General features: G+C 37.7%; 1 protein-coding gene across 1 annotated transcript in view; it reads right to left on the reverse strand.

Moving 5' to 3' along the window:
* Window positions 1-836: 836 nt before the first annotated feature.
* Window positions 837-20647, reverse strand: part of SECISBP2L (SECIS binding protein 2 like) — a 28259-nt gene continuing 8448 nt past the window's right edge. The window contains exons 2-18 of the mRNA XM_039557765.1: window positions 19516-19694; window positions 18594-18918; window positions 18336-18471; window positions 17717-17946; window positions 17604-17628; window positions 16738-16853; window positions 14816-14947; window positions 14192-14275; window positions 13205-13372; window positions 12913-13054; window positions 11138-11307; window positions 9920-10052; window positions 8769-8931; window positions 7846-8066; window positions 7051-7205; window positions 6351-6570; window positions 837-5390 (exon numbers count right to left, since the gene is read on the reverse strand). Coding sequence (XP_039413699.1) covers window positions 4717-5390; window positions 6351-6570; window positions 7051-7205; window positions 7846-8066; window positions 8769-8931; window positions 9920-10052; window positions 11138-11307; window positions 12913-13054; window positions 13205-13372; window positions 14192-14275; window positions 14816-14947; window positions 16738-16853; window positions 17604-17628; window positions 17717-17946; window positions 18336-18471; window positions 18594-18918; window positions 19516-19694 — 3273 coding nt within the window. The 3' untranslated portion in view covers window positions 837-4716. The remainder of the gene's footprint in view (window positions 5391-6350; window positions 6571-7050; window positions 7206-7845; window positions 8067-8768; window positions 8932-9919; window positions 10053-11137; window positions 11308-12912; window positions 13055-13204; window positions 13373-14191; window positions 14276-14815; window positions 14948-16737; window positions 16854-17603; window positions 17629-17716; window positions 17947-18335; window positions 18472-18593; window positions 18919-19515; window positions 19695-20647) is intronic.

The raw sequence follows: 20647 nt of genomic DNA on the forward strand, positions 1-20647 counted from the left end.
CCACTTTTTTGTACTTTCCAAAATTCTTACCAGGTTGAGAAGACAGAGGCAGAACCCAGATACAAGGAGTTATTCTAACTGCAACTCATAGAAACTCCAAAGTGGGGTTTGTAACAGAAGCACTTTCACCAGAAGACAACTGCAATAGCAGAACTGAAACATGAAGTTAAGGTACATAAATAGAAACTTCAGAATTACAGGACAAAGCTTTATCCATTTTGAATTGCTACAAATATTTGCACACGTGGGAGTTGCAAAACCAGTTAATGACACTGTTACAGGTCACTGTTACTGCCACCGAGGAGTTTAAGTAGAGAAGAGGGGACAACGTGCAGAGAACTTCACGTTGTTTTCCAACTTCATGCATCACTCCAGCAGTAAGGACAGGTCAACTGAAATTCTCATCCCATAGAGCATGTGAGAAATCCCAGCTTTTGGAGGTACCTGTGCTTATCCTTGCTCATTTCCACTAAAGTAAAACATTATTTCCTACTCAGTATTCTGCACCTGGTTCAGTCCCAGAGTCTCTGAAGGGTGGGTTTTCCATCTGATACTTTTCTGGTCAGTGGGTGACAACAGGGGGCTGGGATCCATGTGGAAAGCCCTCAGCTAATCCTGCTTTTTGCTTCAGCCACTCCCCCACTGTGGCTGAGGGGCTCAGCTCCCTGCACTGGCTGTCACCCTGAGCTGGGCCGTGGGTGCCAGCACACAGCTCCTCCACCCTGTGGCCACAGTGGGACACAGACCTGTCCCAGCACCTGCAGCGCCAGGGCAGCCCCTGCAAACCAGCTCAGGATCAAAGAGTCGTGAACAAACGTAGCACTGTAATAAAGCCATAAATTTCTACAATCATTTTTATTAGTTATGGAAGAATCCCCACTAGTATTTACATAGTGCAAAAAAGCTGTTATTACTCCAAAAAGTACGGTAGACAGAACAGTTATCCTTCATACAGCAAAAAAGAAATGGAACAAACCCCTTCATATTGTATTTTATAATGGTTTTTCTACTGCTTTAACCTAAAGATTACCATAAATTTTAAGACATTAAAGATTAAACAGCTTTCCTTATTAGAATCTATTTAAAAAGTAAATTATATGAACTATTTATGAACATTTAGAAGGTGGGCTGTGCCAACTGGGTTTCTACTTTCAGCATTACCATTCATTGGTGAGGAAGTTTTGGGTTAGACATTCTCATGTTTCCTTGTGTGTGGCAGGGCGAGTAGAAACCCCCCATTCCTCATTTTCTATGGCTTGTTTCTGGTGGGTTTTGTTCTGTTAACAAATTGCCACGTCTAATTTTTAAATGGCTGACACTGAAATCAACTCAACAGTTTCATTAGTTGGCACAACTTCACAAGAAATACTTAATGACAGTTTCAGCAACAGCAGCTTTTCAAACAATAATACTTTTTTACATACATATTTAAAGTAACATTATTAAAATTTAAGCTTGTATTAAAGAACTGGACAGAACCACATTGTGTAAGCTCCCACCCACCCATAAAGACACCTCAGCTTTACCAGAAGAACACCAACAAGTGCATTACTGAACAATTTTCTATAATGAATTTTTAAAACACAGGTCAATACCCTCTGTCACTGTTTAGCTCCAATCCTACAACAGCCTGCACACAACTTAAGCAGATAAAGAGGCCACCAGTTTAAGCCAGTGGCACTAACACTCCAAAGTATGTGTGAGCAGGATCAGGGCCTTAGCCTTAATCAGACATTGCTACTTGGTCCAACTAAGGACAGAAGTTCTTCAGAATTTTTCCCTTTTACAGATTTGTAATCCATGTTTTATTATTGACAGAGATACTTACGAGTATTTATATAAATAGGTTGTATACATAGCCACCTCTATCAGTTTTAAAAGATCCCTACCCCTACCACAGATACATTATTTTTGATTTTACCAGATAAAGTAAGTGGTGAAATAATTTCTATAAACAATGCCTTAAGAAAAGTAGATTTGTTTCCCGAATAATTATTTTCACAACAAAAATATCTATACACCTATTAACTACAGAAACATCTTTTCATGGGGACAGTAGCAACCTGTATAAACTGCACACTTTTACACTGAAATAGAAATTCAACTACTTTTAAAAAAAACCACGGTATTGTAGAACATTTGTATGCTTTCTTCTTAAATTCTGTTGATAATAGAACCAAAATTACCACAGTGAGATACTCTCCTTCAAGTGCTTCAAGTGGCAAGGAACTTCCCTAATTTCACATGCAAATGGACCACTCCCAAAGGAATTGCAATTTCATTCTTACAGTTATTGCTCATTCCCAGTTTATCAAAAAGGAAGCACTAAACCCAGTTTTCTTTACTCAGTTTCAGTTTGCTCCCCCCTAAGGGTGATCTGCCACATTTTAAAAAGAGACTAGTTCCTTATTTGCTGGCAAATTGAGAGATAATTATAAGTGCTGTATCACTTTCAAGAACTCTATTAAACTTGTAGCAAAATTGCAGTTAAATAGTGGGCTGAATATTACAAGACTTCTTTGATATAAATGTCAGAAAATTTTAAAATGACAGTCCAAGTTCAGAAAAGACATATAAAAAGATGCGCCTTTGATGTTAATACTTCAAGATCAAAAGTTATTTGAATCACTGGCACTGAAAAAGCAAAAGGAGAAACTACAAACACCTTTGTTTTCTGATGTTCTGGCGAAGTTTTGCCCTCAGTGTATGCACTGATCTCACCTGTGCTGAGATGTGCTTACACATCCAAGGGCGAGTTTTGCTTGTCAGCAGTTCAAACACCTGTCATGTCCTAAAGCAAAAACTCTTAAAACATACAGACAGTAGAAATCTGCCACAGGGACAGTAAAAGGTTTAACATTCAGGAGGCATCATTCCTTAGTCTCTGTGTTCCTATGAAATGCCTGTTCTAACACCTAGGAAGATTACATTAAGGAGCTAAGAACGTGACAGAACAGCCAGTTGTCGTAGCAGCTCTCTACACTGCTTATCTACATAGCATTTGCTATGCCTAAGCTATCAAAGCATTATTTACATAATACACAGTTTCTATTATTCTCATTAGCATCCAAAAACCCAGGGCTAGATGACTTCTAAACCTGGAGTCTTGTTTTCCCAGTGCAACTTAAAACGCCAGCATCACTACTACTATAAACATTGGTCCCACGTTCCTAAGTGTGGACTTAACACCCAACTCAGCCAACTTCAGTTTCCTGTGGTTTTCAGCCTACCCAGAGGCTTTTCATGCACTTTGATACAAGTGATCAGGAAAAATGAAGAGAAATTAAAAGAAACATACGTTTGCTATGAAAGTGTTATTCACGTGAGTTACTCTTTGGCTACTCTTGTAGTGAAGCTCCTGCTGCTGGCAGTTTCAGTACATCCCTTGCCAATACCAAAGATGGAAAACAGACTCCTGACGTGCAACGTTTAGCCACACACTCTGTCCTCGGTCTGAAACAAATCCATCATCAGTTAATGCATTTCACTTCAGTATTCGGAACAGAACATGGAACAATTCTCTAGCAACAGGGATGTTTCAGGGAGGGCATGTTTTTGTTTCTTTTACCTCCACACCACTGAAATACTTCCCCAAACTACAGGGCACTTCCTCCTTTCCTGGAATAACTACTTTCTTTTCTATCTAGAGGTCAACTCCTAAAGCATTTACAACTGCAAGAAGAGACAAAGAGGTCACATTTTCAGCAGGAGTTGCTAAGATACATCCTGGCCAGGATCACAGCATGCAGGTGAATGCAGAGCTAGCCACCACATCATTCACACTTGCTGTTAAAGGATTATTCTTGCTTTTTGCAGTGTTATGCAGAATACAATATGCAAAACAGCATTCCTGAGGTAAGTGACAGGAGAGAGAGGAAGTCATCAGTTTACTAAAAGCCCTGAATAGGGATTATGGTTAATGAGTCACTTAGTGTGGTTTGGCAGACAGCAACTGCAGAGAGAATGGGGAATTTTTGTTTTCTTTCCTGGTTTTTTTTTTTTTTTTAATGCAGTATTTCTACCTTGTAAAGAAAACCTGCAAAACATTAATTATATCCCTCTGGTTTAAAGTTTTTCTGGAATCAAAGTTATTATAGCTTATTGTAACTATCTCAGCTATCAGCAGCTTTTTAATGACGCATTCACCGACATCAACTAAAAAGCTGCATCTATTTTAGCATAAGAATCACACACAATTTCTCTACTATTTAATTCTCATTAAGATTGCAAATGGCTTTTTCTAGCTTTTCTTGAAAGAGGATCAAAAGTTTCCTTTTATTTCTAGATAGAACTAGAAAGTCATGGCCAAATACACTGACAGGCCTGGTATAACCATACGACCAACATGAACTGTTGGTAATTTGTCAGTGTTATTACCTGTTTGAAAATAAGCTAAAGAGTCACAACTCGAAAGAATTTTGCTTAAAACTGGTCAGTTACATCATGTTTCCTTTTACAAAGGATCAAATGAATGCATACTGACAAATTTTCCACACAGGTTCTAATCTGGGAAATCAATACTGATTAAGAGCTAAGCTAGTTTTAAAATCAAAAAAGTAACAGACAGCTACAAAAATATTGTTGTGAATTAAATACACGTATTAAATGTTTAACAGTGCAAAATGTTGAGATGAAGCATATGGAATAATGGCTGCAACCTTTACAACAGTTAGTTTTAATATAATTTCTAAAAAGTTCCTGAGTTCCTGCTTATTTTTACGGCATATAGATGGAATCTGTGTGCTCTTTATTTAGAGAACTGCAGATGGTGGGTTTATGTTGAGTGTTACTTGCGTGCTTATCATTTGTCCATTCCTCCCCATCAGTGACGGGATCTGCCTGCTCTGAAGTCTCTATTTCTTCATCTTCACTTTGCTCTGCATTGTCTTCTTCAGCACCACTAAGGGTCTTCCCAAGCTGCAGCGTCTCCATAGTTCTCTGGGTCTCTGAAACCCAAGATTCAATTCTGCTATTAAGCTGAACTTCTACAGAAATTGGTTCATGGGCATAATCCTCATCATCGTCATCTTCCTCTTCTTCCTCCTCTTCCAGCATCCCTGGCACAAGAGTACTGGTGGTACTGGTCATGGAGGAATTCAAAAGATCTCGGCAGCTGCCATCCAGGGATCCTGTTTCTGTACTCTGCTGTGAGGCCCATTCCAGATTGTCATCTGGTTTCACCTCATCCTTGTCACCCGGGGTGGATTTTCCGTGATTTGTTGCTGAGGTAGTGCCAGTTGCAGCCAGAGGTGGTTGTTTATTAAGAGTGGTTTTTTCCATTTGGCCATGACCAGCTTTTTCTGGTACTGTAGCCTTGCACACGGATTCTCTCTCATTTTCAGAGGTCTCTAAACCATCAGATGTTTCCACCATATTTCTCCAGTTTGTTTCTACAAATTTTGAAAGAAATTTAAGTAGGAAACTTTAATTCCATGTATATAAAAATTTTTATTCTGAGCATGCAATAACAGCCTAAGCAGCAATATCAGCTAATAACTGGAATATTATTCTATGCTTTCTAGAAAAATTTCCACGAGAAAAAAGAGGAAGAAGGAAAGAGGAGAGAACAGAAAGAGCTGTGAATAACTTTGGGTTTTTACAGTACCCTAAAGCAGACATTACAAAGTTGAAAGTTTGTGCAATTTAGTTTCCTGTGTAAACACCAAATGTAGCACTAAGTGTAGTCAAAGAGGTTACTCTCAAGTATAAATTAAAAGGAGAAAATTGTCACCATCTTAAGTCATTCGTTTAAGGGCTTCTTAAAAAATATTTAATACCTGAAATGAATTCAAGATACCACAAAAGAATTCACTCAAAAGATAGCATTCTCTTTAATGCACTCTCAGACTAAAAAAAAAGTCTTTCTTAGAATACTTCTAACAAGTATTCTCCCTTTCATATTCCTTTTCATCTGGGCTTAAGCAACTGGATAAATGAACTCGCCTTCTGCTCACAGTAGAATCATTCACTGCCATCTCAAGTTTAAAAATTTAAGCTACATGTCCTATATCTTCAGAGACCTCAAATTTTAGTTCCTGCTCTGTCATCAGTTCTTCCTTAGTTACATAATCAATTCTGTGCTATCAGTTTTTTAACAGTTCAATAAAACTGGAGAAGCCACCTCTGCTGATGTTAGACACCTATAACACTTCTGAGGATCAGAAATTATTATTTTCTATATAGTTCAGAGGAAAAAATTACTTATGAAATTAACTGAAGACTAAACCAATTTTTTCTTATCCCTGAATATTGCAGAATACTCTGAATTAGGAAGGATTGCATTTTTAGCAATTTCACAACAAACAGCATTTGGAAAACTCCAGCTTCTATTTAAGCTTTAACCTACTTACCATATTCTTTCTCATTGACCTCAGATATGGGTTCAGAAATAACACTACAGAATGAGATAGCACTTGCTGCAGAAGGGTTACGAGAATGACCCATGTGATGCGGGGCCTTCTTGACATTCTTCAAGGCTTCTTCTGCCTGTTCCTGTTCCATTGCAGCCACCATGTCTCTGTAGGCTTTCCTGGCCTCTTCAGTCAGGGATACCAGCTTATTAAACAGATCCTAAGTACAAAGGCAGTTTTATCAGCAGCAATTCTTCCTAACAGTTTTCACTTTAGATTACTCCATTCAGCCCAAGGTAGACCACATGAGCCTCAAGATTAACACCAAATACCTCAACTTCAACTAAGAGTTAGTTATTCTCTGTATTAAATAATACAAACACCACTCCATGTTTATGCAACTTTGAGGAGATGGATATACTTTAAGATGCTGTTTTTCTTACATTCTTAAACCTTCCAGAGAATTTCAGATTACACTTTAAGTCTGTTTGAAAGCTGCAATGAGATGTTGTGCCCGAAGTGTTTCACCACATCCTCTCAGTACCATAAAAACTGAATTTCAAAGAAAAGACACCGTAACATAGGTGAGTGCACGGCTATTATCAAAGGTGTATTAGGTGTGCTCTCAATGCCAAATAATTCTCTACTACAAGGAACATAATTGTTTACTCCAGCCATTTATGTGACTGGAATTACTCACCTCAGCACCTGAGTAGTTGAAGATACCCACAACACTAACAGGAACCAGCTTGTTCACACAGCGGCCAAGAGCCTTGCGGCCAAGAGCAAACACAAATGGAATTTCTTGTTCCCGTGCCATGGCTATTACATTATAGAGAGCCTCATCTAGTCCACCTTGAAGAAAATTTTAAATAGGTATCTAGTCAGTTGAAGTCATCATATGGCATGATACAACTCTCTAACCCACTTTAACTGCAATTAGTCAGTAAAACTTCAATACACACATCAGCAGCTCCTATGTCCCAGAGGATAACACTCAATACATTTCAAGTATAGTGAGTACAGATGAAGGTGATATTCTGTATTCTCTATTAGTCCTGCACACAAACCAGAGTCTCACAGGTCTTTTCTTAAGCAGAGCTTTACTATTCTCCTATCTCAGGAAGCCTCTGCTTATACTTCTGGTTGTGGCAAAATGTGTTGGTTGGCTAACTAACCAATTCACATTCCTCTTAAGGAATCTTCCTCAAAAGCATCCAGAGCTCAGGACTATGCAAGGTGTATTGAACACAAATGAAGTAACACACACAGTAGACTTAAATTCTCCAATATCTATTTTTCTTTAAGCTTTTCACCCCTCATGAACAAGTTTCTTCCAGAGTGGAGTAGAAAAGAATAAATGTGGAATGGCAATTAACCCGGTTAGAGTCTGGGAGTGTTACATCATGCATAGTAACAAATGCTTCTAACCTTGCTAATTAACACAAGAAAACTGAAAAGAGCTAAGTGCACCACTTGCTTTAATCATTTATACCTTTTGACTGAATTTTTTCACAGTTGGGGGATATGATGACACACTTGATCTTGTTTAGTTTCATGTGCTTCGTAACCTCACGCAACCCCATAACGAGTCTTCTCCTTGCTTTAGCTCTCGTGGGATCCTTTTGGTAAATCCGCTCCTGGAAGCTGACAAGCTCTTGCAATAGGAGAGTCACACACTCATCTATTTCTTTACTTAGAACTTGGTTACAGTATCTGTCAATTCAAAACAACATTCACAAGTGTCAGCACTGCTACTTCACAAATATTAGCATAAGCAAGGTTTCACCGAGCTTTTTTGCAAATGAAAATAATTCTACTTCCTCAGAACGGTTATTTAACTTCTACTAAAGTCATTAAAAGGATTTAGAAATCAGACTGCAAAACTAAGTTAAAACGACATCCTTAAAACATTTGTATTTGTAGTAATATCCCTTATCTCAAGAAGCCAATCAAAAATAATATTAAAAATACAAACAAATACTGCAATAAGTGCCTCAAACAATTTTTCTTTTCCTTAATTTAGTACATTATAAAGATACATCAATAAAAAAGCCCTAACACATTAAGAGGTACTATTACAGTATTTTAAGCATTCCTGAGTATTCCTTCCTTTCCCATTCAAAGCATACATAGCGTTCCTTTAAAAAATATTTTTGAGAGAATACTCCCACCTTGCTTATTTGCTGTGGCAACCAAAGAAAGTCTCAAGTGAGTGTGTGTACATACATGAACACATTTGTGTAAAAACACAAGCAACCCATTTAGGGGGGAAAAAAAACTTGCAGAACCTTCTATTTCTGAAAGGGAAGCTTATGTTCATTAAGCTCTTAAGTCTACTAAATCTACCCACACTTAAAACACAAGGATGACTGAAGTGCAAGCCTTGAATTTACAGTAATAATGCAAAACTCTTACTCTCTGAATCTCTTGCTGTGAATTTTGGTTATTGCAGAAGATGCCATTGGACTGCCTATTCCAGAACTAGCAGGTGAACCCTGTGACACTGGGGTCATGCAGTATGGAGAATTCTGACTTGCTGGAGAAAGTGAAGTATCACTAGGCATACTCAGACCAGTTTCTGAAAGGCAATTTTTAAACATTATAAAATACAAATACAACTTTTATATAAGAGGAACAGAATCACACTTCTTGTGTTACTCCCTTACTTCATCCAAATTATATTTTCAAAACACTAAGCATTATTCTTCCCTCCCCTTCTGGAGGGGCAAGGGAAGGGGGAGAAAAAACTGAACACACATGCACCACTCAGCATGGACTGGATAAATAAACAATATTTGAATATTCATTAAAAAAATATCTTGAGGTTAATTTAGGAAATTAATAAAACAGAAGGAAAAAAAATCCATCTAAATGTTATTACTCCTTCCAATAATTACTTAATATTTATACATAAAAATATTCAACTAAATTATTCCTAGAATATCTAGGATTTTCCCGCTTTAGTCAGGTCACTCAGAAGAAACAGTTATGAAGCAGTACATCTGGAAGCCTGACAGACACCTCCTTCCCCCACTCCCACTGCCCAAAACATGCTGAAGATGCTGAAAATTCTCCGGAGTTTCTCAGTTGCTCAGGGCTGCTGCTGCAAATTGACAGTCCAGACACTGCAGTTGATTGACACGGTCAACAAACTGGAAAACCCTATTTACAGTTTGCAACTTCCATATCTGGAAAACTTTCAGTATGTTCATCATTAAAAAGTACAGTGATCAACGTGGCACAGTTGACAACAGGTCACGTTTTGCTTGCTTATCAAAAATACTATCAACTCTGACATGTGTTGGGAAACCCACTTGAGATGATAATTAAAATGCTGTATGGAGATCAAGTACTGAGAACCCACAGTGTTCTGAGCCTTCTACAACTGAGGGACAGACAAGGCATTTTAGAAGAGGGTTTCAGTTGCTAGTATTAACTAAAGTTAAAAAGAGCTAAAAGATAACATCACTAAGTTGTGTGGCATAGAAAGAAAAAGACAAAACACTAAAATAAGCAGATCAGCACAGCTGAGTGGGAGTGATGGGAGTCTAGAGATAGAGACCAACCTTCCTGAGAGGCCAGCTCCTGAGACTGGTCAGCAGTCAAGGTTAAATGAGCCTCTTTCTGTTCATCAGAACCCAGAAGGCTGTGGTCAGCTGATAAACGGCCTTTCTTCTCTTCTCTCTCTTTCAAAATAATCTGGAAACAAAACCAAGAACTGTCAGCATCTGAAAATTATGAAGATACCTGTAAAGAAAAATATCCCTTTCACTGAACATAACACAAAGTTAAGTGACTTGTTTTGAACCTTCCTACTCATGCCAGGATAGAAACTCTTGAAATAATTTCAGTTTCCTCTTTGATCACAGAGGATATTTCACTGCAGCATTTTACAGATACTCACATATGTGTGCATAAATAGTACTTGCAATAGTTCAAGTACTTCCACAGCTTCTTTTCTGATACATAACATTCACTTATTAACAATTCCTCATCCCTATGCCTGTAAAAAAAATACCTTATGCAGGCATACTAGTCATCTTTGTAAAGCACCTCAATAAAGACAATCCTTTTATAAAAGAAAGGAAAGTGCAAAGGTAAGTAGCCATGGATATACTGATACTACTATCATGTTTAATAGCAACAACATAAAAGCATTGACAACAAACAGTTTAGAAAACTTTTTTGAACAGGTGAATTCCTCTAACTCAGATCACAGGCAGGTCAGAAAAAGGCTTTCACATATGCATTTTTAGGGCTCACTTTTTAAAATTTTACCTTCTGATCTCCATATATTTTCTATTCCTTCTGCACATAACTAATTCACAACTGCATGATCATAGATATATACAAGCAATTATTTGTAAATTTACTCAATTAAAAATTGTGGGTTTGCTTCAAGTTCTATACCCATCGCTATAAAAAGGAGTAGGAAAAATTAAGGTTAGCATACTACATTGCACTACAGACTAGGAATCAGCCACATGAAAAAAACTGTGGAAGTTTTCCCATGTTTCCCTGTGCCTATAGTTACAAAAAGAAAACACACTTGCAATCTCTGTTGAGATACATTTTTATTACCTTCAACTAATTATGGGGATATAAAAGTTATGTTACATGTCTAGCTCCAAAGGACAGGACATCAGTTTAGCAGGAACTGGAGGCAAGAGCTCCTAACTCCCTTGCTCTAGGCTCACTGGAACTAGTTCTCAACTAAGAACATACCAGTTTTTATTTCTGAAGTATGAGTGTGGGTCAAAACACTCCAAGGTTGGCACGTTTACCTTTTTAAGTGCTGTAGGGCGTTTCAGTTTTGCAATCTCTCTCTCTTTTCCTCTTTTCACTTTTGGGGCAGTCGAATCCAAAGGATTAAGGCAACCCATAGATGGCTGTCCCTTTGTTAAGGACTTTCTGCTGGCAGATTCTTTGGTATGAAAGGGAGCAGCACTGCCAACTAAATACAAGATAGATATTCGTTTTACCAAAAGGCACATCAGCTTTATTTCAACGCTGTTTTCAGAATTTCCACTGATGAATTCTCTAAGTACATTTTCCTTCCTTGGAAAAAAAGCAGTTCATAATGACAGGAAAATTACATCATCAGATATTGTTGCTTCCAGATGGTTTTAAGCTTTCTTCAACTCAGCCTCATGTTTTAGGAAGCTATGGATTCCTGGAATTATTTTAATAAATGGCAAGGGGTCTCTCTCAAATGACCACATGTAGCTTTACTAGTTAAGATGATTATGGTAAGATAAATCACAAATATTTATCCAAACATTGATTTCCAGTTGTTAAAGACCTGAACAGTTGACAAGACAAAACAGATGAGAGAGTGCAACATTTAGTTAAGGGGATCTTTTGCCAGAAAGAATAAAATAAGTGCTGTCTCCAATGGAAATGCCAACAGTTCTTTGCTGAGCTTTGTTTGATATAACCTCGCCAACTTGAATTAATGTTTGAACACTGCTGAAACTCAAAGCAGGTAAAAGAACCAACACGCCAGAAGGAAAATGGTAACTATGTGCACAGTGATGGACTCCAGGCTACCTACAAGTGCTTAGGAATGAGACTGGGGTTATAATAAGTAATTACAAAAACGTCAATTCTGTATTTGGTAGCAAGTATTAAAAAAGCTAATTTAATGTTGTGTTGATAAAGACACAGCAAAAAAAAAAAGCAGAATTAAGCCATTGTATACAGTCATGATGGAACTATAACCTAATATTCTGTGTATGTCTGATCTTATTTTTAAAATGATACAGCAGAACTACACAAAGGTTCAGAAAAAAGCAATATGGATTCCCACAAAAGATACTTCCAGAATTAAATAACTAAATAGACTAGGACTCTTCAGAGTCCTGACAGACATCTAAAAATCAGAGGAGGAAAGAAGGGAATGATTGCTCAGTCTTTGTAATACAAAGGCTGTGAAAGCTAACAAAATTACAACCTGGAGCACAAAAAACACCAATACTGACCTCCACCCCAAAAAAACACAGCAGAAAGAAAAGTTCCTTCACACAGGATGTAATAAGGTTAGAATTCACTGCCACTGGACATTATGGATGGTAAAAGCATAAGATAGAAACAATGGACAGTTTAAGAAACAAATTTGGTTTGAGAAAGGAGACCCTGAACCATAATCAGCAGAAATGGGAAGAATATCCTAGGGAGATATCCCTCCATATCATAGTCATAGGTATCCTCTCTTTCAAAGAGTATTTTATAATATCATTAGTAGATGCTCTTTTCACATATTCATTTCAGCACTGAATTACTCTCAGGAGACAAATCCTGAGTTTTGAATACCAGGTCTTTTAAAAGACATTTGGCCTCAGCTCTATATGGATTTTCACCACTGCACACTGCAGCTCAGAGGATGATAGCACAGGCAATTTATTCAGAAATGCCTTAAAAATAATCTTTCCAGGTTTTTATCATGCTTATATTCAAAAGCTAAAGCTAGACAGAAAGAAAAACACTTAAGATGCTCAGATCAATCACATTCATGTTGGCACAAAATGTATTTAGCCATTGCCAGGCAGATTAGAAATACCTGTGTATGAGAGAGGCCTTGTGTTGGTGATCTGACGAGCTTTCATTGCTTGCTGCTGCTTTTCAAGAGCTGCTAACATGTCACCCAAATCTAACTGAACAGGGGTCTTGCTCTTCTTTCCAGCTGCTTTTGATAAAGCCTCCTACAACAGGAACATCACATACAATAAATACAAAGAAATGGTGCCTGCAATGTTCTTTACAAAGAGATTACTGCTATTAGAGAGTAAGAGGAGCATCAGTAACTGATACTCCTCTTGACCAAGTGCTGGGGTGGGCAGGGTGCTACACACTTGAAGTTTTTTCTGTTCCATGCTTATCTCTGAATACTCTTGAGCTGTTGCAAGTGCTGCAGCCAAGGCCTTCTTCTTCTGACTTTTAGCACGCTTTGGTACAGAGGTTGTAATGGGAATTGGAGTTTGGACTATGTTGATTGGAGAATTCTCTGGTAAGTCATCCAACTAGAATTTTAAACAAAATGCAAAAAAAACCCCCACAATTAAAAGACCTTTCTCTCCAGAATAGGTGGAATTTCAGAAATCAAATCACCCAAGGCTCTGATTACCAGTATGACATCCTAATTAACTACAGCTAGATGACATAGCAAGTTGATAAAACTAGGAACTTAGATTTCATTTTTGTATGGGAAAGCTATTCTATTTAGCTCCAATTATGGGTTCAGAAGGTTTTCCAGTCTGATTGCTAAATAAAGAATTTCCCCCTCCCCAAGATTTCACTTAGGATTTGACTTTCCTGGAAATCAGCCAAATAGATCAAGCATTCTATATGCAGTGTTCTGCAACAAAAATATTTAAGTAGATCACTTACTAAAAAAAGTACCTTTCCAGCAACTGCTTCCACAGCCTTAGAGCAGATCAAGTTATTTGAAATGAAACTACACAAACTGTAATTATTTTGAAAAACTGACACCATTACTACATATTTGCAGATTTAACAATTTCAAGAGATGTCTGCATGAAAGCATTGTGATGCAGCAGTCCCTTCCAACTTGGGACAGTCTGTGACACTGAGTGCCTGTAACATGTATGTTACAACCTTCTTAGCGAGAAAAATCCTGAAGTTTTTGGGTTTTTTAAGATGGGTTCCCTGCATCACTTATTTTAACTGGCATTTCTTTAGCATCCAAGGCTGGTAACAATAACACCCCAAGATCATCACAATTACTGCAATGTAATTCTTGTAGCAGAGATTCATAAAAAAATTACACAAACTGAATAGTCTCAAAAGAGAATGCTTTGCAAAACAAAATGACTACTTACTACTTTGGGTGAAATCTTTTGCTGGATGCTAGTACTTTTGCTGCTTCCATTATCACTATTTAGCTCTGGAAATTCATCTTCATCCTAAACAATGCAGAAATTAAGAGTAAAAAGAATGGAACCAAAGTCACCTGAGAAGCATCAGTGAAACTGCTCGAGGCAGAAAACCAAACTGAATCCCTAAGTCCTACATAAGCTAGAAGGGATTAAGCAGCACTAATAGAAAATAATGAAAAATGAGGAAAGCATTTCTGTATCCAGACAGTATTTTTTTCTTAAAGAAAATTTTTCTTTTTTTACACACACACAAAAAAAATCCTATTACAATTAGAGGGGCTAAACCAGAGAACACACTAATTTCCATTCACAAGTGAACAGAAAAAGTTACTTGAAGGCTGCTTATTTAAATTGCCCATCACAGATAGTTCTAAATTACTGCAATTTCCACAACACCCAAATACAGGTCTCTTTCTGTACACAATGAGAGGATGATCTAATAAATTAGTGACCTCAACTGTACACCTCTTGGAGCCAGATGTTCTGTAACTTCCCATTGAGAACATCACTTATTCCACACACAACTTGCACTGCTACAATGTGGAAAGAGTTTTCATAGGACAGTACCTCAAAATACAGAGGTTCAGGACTCTGCTCCACTCTGCTCGCCTGGCTTGTAGCTAAAGGTTTTTCATGTCGTTTCTGCAAACTCTGCCTTCTTTCTGAAGATGTGCTGTGATCTCTGCATCTGAATCCAGACTGAAAATAACAAATGCAATTGGTATTTCATAATTTCAATTTTTCAGTATGTGTATGTGCATGCACATAAAGCTTTCTCATGTCTGCTAATTAGCAACTAGGTACAGTTTTTAGAGAATAAATTGTGCTTTGGTGGTTTTAATTTTGGGGGGAGGGGGGGCCCCTTTCTGGTGGGTTTTTTCATTGTCTTTTTTTTAAAGCCTGCACAAACATTCTACAGACAGCACCAGATTATTCCTCCCCCTCAAGCCAATTCATCTTTAAATTTGTAACTTAAATAAAAAGGTTTCTTTCGGCCAAACACAAAGAAACTCAGGAGCTACTGGTGACTCTAACAGACCTGAGGAACTGTCTGCAACCACGATCACTCCAAAGAACTTTCTCCCACTACATAATTATTCTGCTTGCAATATATACTGCCCTTTCAACACATTTTTTATGATAATGCACATACACAGAGTTCTCTAAAGGCCAGAGACAGCAGCATAGTGGTAATAAGCATTCTTCTGTTTATTATGTAACAGGTTGGTGGAAACCCATGTGCAAGACTGGTTGGCAAAAACCAATGCATGACTTGAATTTCACATTTATCCTTATCTCTTTCTCAAGAAATTTGCCTACAGACTTCATACCAATTTAATTTAAACAGAAAATAGCTTCTAGGACAATTCTGCCTTGAGGTACTGTGAATATGGCTGAGGCAACCTCACTTAAAACTCTTTGTGCCAGCTTTGTTTCTAAATATCTAAAAAAACTGCCAGATTTAGAGTCTAAACTGTGACTGGATGAAAAAGTCTGGTTCTTCCTACTCTCCCAATGCCATCAACTAACAATAGTGGCTTCCAAAGCCTCTGATTTGACAACAGGTTATAAAAAGATTCAGAACTGCTACACAGCCAGATACAAGCATCCACAAACTTCTTTATATAATAAACCCACAGTTACCAAACAGGAAGATTCAAGACAATTTAACAATTCCATCTAAAAACCTAAACAGGCCAAGCTGGCTCACATATGTTTGCACCAACAGGCACACTTATAATGAAGTCCCCACTTGGAGCTCAGCTTTCTTGTCTGCAATAACAGAGCTCAAGCAAAACCTATGTTTAAACAAAGGCAAATGTTTCAGCCTACTTTACACCCCTCTGGACCACCTGCCCCAATAAAATCTCTCAAAATTAGGAAGACCACCTTCTTCCTCCTCACATACTAATTACAGAAATCCTGTCCCACTTGAAAGAAGTTTTGCAGAAAGATATTCAAACTTTAGCATGAAAGAATTTAATTAAGAAATAATAAAAATGCTAAAAAAATGGTATGCTAATGCGAATTTTTAAAAGAAAGTTTTGAAGACAACGGGAGTGACAACACAAGATTCTAGTTCACCACCACATCAGAATCTCTTTAGAAAGTTTGAGGATTTTTTTTTCTCCTGAAGCGTGAATGGGTCAAAAACTGAACTAACTTTTCTACACCCATGCTGCCTTCATTTCACAGGTTACTTTATATATGCAATGTTCTTTCTAGGTAGGTACATATAAAGAACAGGCTATAGGCAGAAGACTGTCAAGGACATTCAATTTTATATATATATATACATACATACAATAGATACATAGCTCAAAGAACATACCAGTTAGAAATGTGCAACTAGACTTTAAGGTTGAGTTTCTACACTGTTTCCATTAAATATTTTTTGCATGTTTATTTTATAATTCCTTTCCAAGTCCTTATTTTCACATATTACAAAAACCCCCAAATACTTCAGTTTAGAATCATTGACAACATACCTGTGGATTATTTCTTTGCTCAGCTTGTCTTCCACCTCTAGAAAAGGTCTGAGTTTTTTCAATCCAAGGCTTTTTTTGAGTCGCTTGGGAATTTACATTAGCCCAACTTATACCAGCTGAAAGAGAAGTGCCATCTATGAAAAACTGAATTAGCATCCGGAATATATCACAATGATTCATATGCCACCAGAGCCAGGAACACAATTCTGATACAAATAAAGTTCTTGGAGAAAGTCTAATTCTCCTGTGACAACATTTACTTCTGTAGCTATTTTCAGATGTTGGCAGAGTCACCTTTATGGAACATTCAAGCTGCCAACAATTGATCACCACAAAGCAGTAAGAAAGGAAATCTCAGGTTCACATCCATACCAATTTCAGTTCAGTCATAAACAGCAGTCCCTGGCATTACCTGCTACTACCAGACTAATCAAACTATTTGTTCATGGTCTATTTAAAGCTTCTAAAAAGTATCAGTGCTTCTGAAACAGAGAATGAGAACTCCTTGGCTCTGTTACCACCCAGGTATGAACTGCAGCCCAACAAGTTAAGGAAGCCTGAAGACAAACTAAACAGAAGCACAGCTTTGTCTGAATGCTTCCACTGGAGTCTCTAGCTTTTTTAACCCATTAAAGAAAGGCAGCTATTATTAAATCATTAATGATAGCTATACACTTGTTCATTCAGCAAGTAACAGGTGTCTTAGTGGAGGTGGTTGGAAATCACAGTAAACATACATGCTGAGAAGTATCTGATCAGCTAGAGCTGCAGTAGATCAAGAAGTGGTTACTAGCAAAATGTAAAGCAAAAATACAAATGCAACCATGCCAAATTTTAAACAGCTCACCAGTCAAGACAATGCTTACTTGTATTTATCGATGGTTCTACAACCTGAAACGGGAAAAACCAATTATTTTAGTAACTTTCATTAGTCTGTAGGCTACAAATATAGTTAAGTTACTCAGTTATGTTTACATACATTCATTGCACAAGAATCTGTATTTCTTGAAGCCATAGCTGCAGCCTGGTTATTGCCATGCTTGGGACTACAATAGCCACTGTCACTGTCAATGTCTGCTTCACTTGCACCCTGTTCACTGGAGGACTCTGCAGCAGGGTGAGAAGTTCTCCTGCGCCTGCCTTTTGACTTCCAAAGCATCGTGGAGGCACTCTCAGAAAGTGACTTATTGGCTATATCTGAAGGAAAGTCTTCAAGAAACAATAAAAATAAAATTACTTGTACAGGAATTGATAAGAGACATGAAAAAGCTACGCATCATAAAAACATTTAAAAAGCCAGTCTTTGCATTAAACCAGCACTGAATTTAAATTATGTCTAGGTCCAACTGTTATTAATAAGCAACTCCTTCAAGAGTTGGCAAAGCCTCTGCAGGAGTACCATATCACTGCAACATTATAAGGTGACATACTGAGTTGGTATCTGCAACCATCAGCACCTTTTCTTCATTATCCTTTTGAGCCACAAAGACTTCTCTTAAAAGCTGCATCTAAATCAGGTCCACCCTCTTTTAGAAAAGATGACAACTGACATGTAGTTCTAGTTATTTCATACACCCAGAACTTAAGAAACAAATTACCTGTTTGCTGTGATGCATCAACCAACAAAACAATCTTTGATCTGTTCTCAGGACCTGATGAACTGGTCTCCTTTTGAGTGGCGACATTTTTCACTGGAGGACGTTTATTTTTTATGTGCATCTGTAACTGCTGTTGCTGTTTTCAAACATTGCCACACACACAAAAAAAGTTGATTAAAAAAAAATGAGATACATGCTTCCTGTGCAAAGACATTTTCTTTATACAGTTCTACTTATCCTATTCAAAACCAGACTTACTTTTTGAACAACTGGTCCCCTGTTACTGCTTCTGCTCCGCTGAGTGGACAATGGGAAGACCTGGCCTGACGGGCTGGGACGCTCAGTGCATTCTGCAGTAACTGTACTTACAGCATTTGCTGTTTGAAAGGGTGCAGGATAGGGGGTAGGAAAAGGATGATAGAAACCCATGACCTGAGCACATGGTGCTGGCATCAGCTGATAGTAAGTATATTCTGTAGAAACAGGTGGCTGTGCAGGTATTATAGGATAAGCAAGGTATGGTCCTGCAGGATTTGGGCTGGGTTGCTGCCATCTGATGTCATTGTTATATAATGGAAACTGTCTATAAAAAAAACAAAAAGGAAAGAAATTGCTCAGTAAGTCTTCCCTCTCTCAAATAAAATTCAGACCTTTATTACCCCTTCAAAAACAACAGTTCTATTATAATAAGTTCCTAAACTCAACTAGTTTTTTAAACTAGTTTTTTAACTATATACGTGAAGAAAACTGATATACCTACACTCAGTACTGAATCAGCTGCATACTGTTTCACCATGGCAGGACCCAAGCTGGACACCCAAAGCCTTGCTTCATTCAGAGAAGCATCAGAGATTTTGACAAAAAACTTCCTGACTGCCCTGGAAGATCCAAGAGCACAGCAGATACCTTTGGGAAGGATTTGCACCAGACCTCCACAGCCAGGAAAAAGGCAATAAAGAATATGAATGGAGAAACGCAGAGGGAAGAAAACAAATAAAAAGACTGGGGACAGAGAAACTTCATCCTCACACATGACGGGTCAGAAGATTAAATATGGCCAACAAAAAACCTGAATATACAGCGCATAATCACTGACTCCTCTGAAGCCTACTACAAACTCCAACTAATTTAAAAACAGATCATCTGATCTTCATCCACGAAGACCACAACCACTTATTACCTGTTGGATTGATTTTCCTGTACAAATGGATAGCAAGTGATCAGGTAGCTAGGGATTGGAGTTGGTTCCATGCCATTAATTCCTCCACTGTCGTTAGGAAGCGCCATTGGAATCATTAGTGTTTCTGGACCCTTCTTCTGAGGAATAAATGGTTCTACTTCAGCTGACAGCTTGACATTCTTAAGAGAAAAGAAAGAATGTCTTCATTAATTACAATCATAAATTGCTTGGGAAAATTTAGATTCATAAAGTTGTATGCAAAGTACCACGAACAGCAGGCAAATGGATGACAAGGCTACAGGATTTCTGCAGTAAACCAAGAGAAGTGGAAAACAGTTGGCAAGTGCTTATTGCATCCTTCCAATCAATGCAGGGTGTAATACAGATCACCAACATTTAGCATTTGTGTTAACCTTTATAAGTGCAATACAAACACTAATTAATTTAAAAGGGACTGAAGTTCAGATCTTGCAGAGGATATATGAGTCTGAGCACAGAACAAAACCAAATTAGCACTGTATGTGGAGCACAGTTGCGTAGGCTTTCAGAAGTGAAACCAGCATATGGAAGATGTAGTAATGCCTGGCCTGCTCTACAAAATTGACCGTGTTTCTAGGCAATTATAAAAAAGACTTTTCAGCACTAAACCATAGTTTTACTGCTAAGAGATGATGCATCACAGAAGAACCCTCTCCACACATTCTATCTGCACTATTTTAACATACTTTCAATTGTTAAGATTATGATTAAATGTTGTCATGAAGAAGGTATTACAGACGGCTTAGAAATAAGTTTTAAACTGTACGTTGGAACAAAAGTATCTCCCCCAATCCTGAAGGGATCCTTAGTTTAAGATGGTTGGTTTTGCTCACATTTTTGGTTTTGTACAACATAGCTGCATCTTACACATAAATAACGAAAAATGCTCTATTCAATAAGACAATTGCACATCCAAAGCCCCCTCAAATTCTATATTCCGTTATAATGTACATTCAGATGAAAATAATCTTTTTTTTAAATGAAGATTTTAGCTTAATTATACGTGTCTCACACGTATAATTACCCCTCATGGAATACCAAATCCTAAGAAGATTCTTTCTAAAGCAGACAACGACTCCAGACCTTTTTCCTT

This window comes from Corvus cornix, chromosome 10 (genome assembly GCF_000738735.6).
Source record: "Corvus cornix cornix isolate S_Up_H32 chromosome 10, ASM73873v5, whole genome shotgun sequence".
NCBI lineage: Eukaryota > Metazoa > Chordata > Aves > Passeriformes > Corvidae > Corvus > Corvus cornix.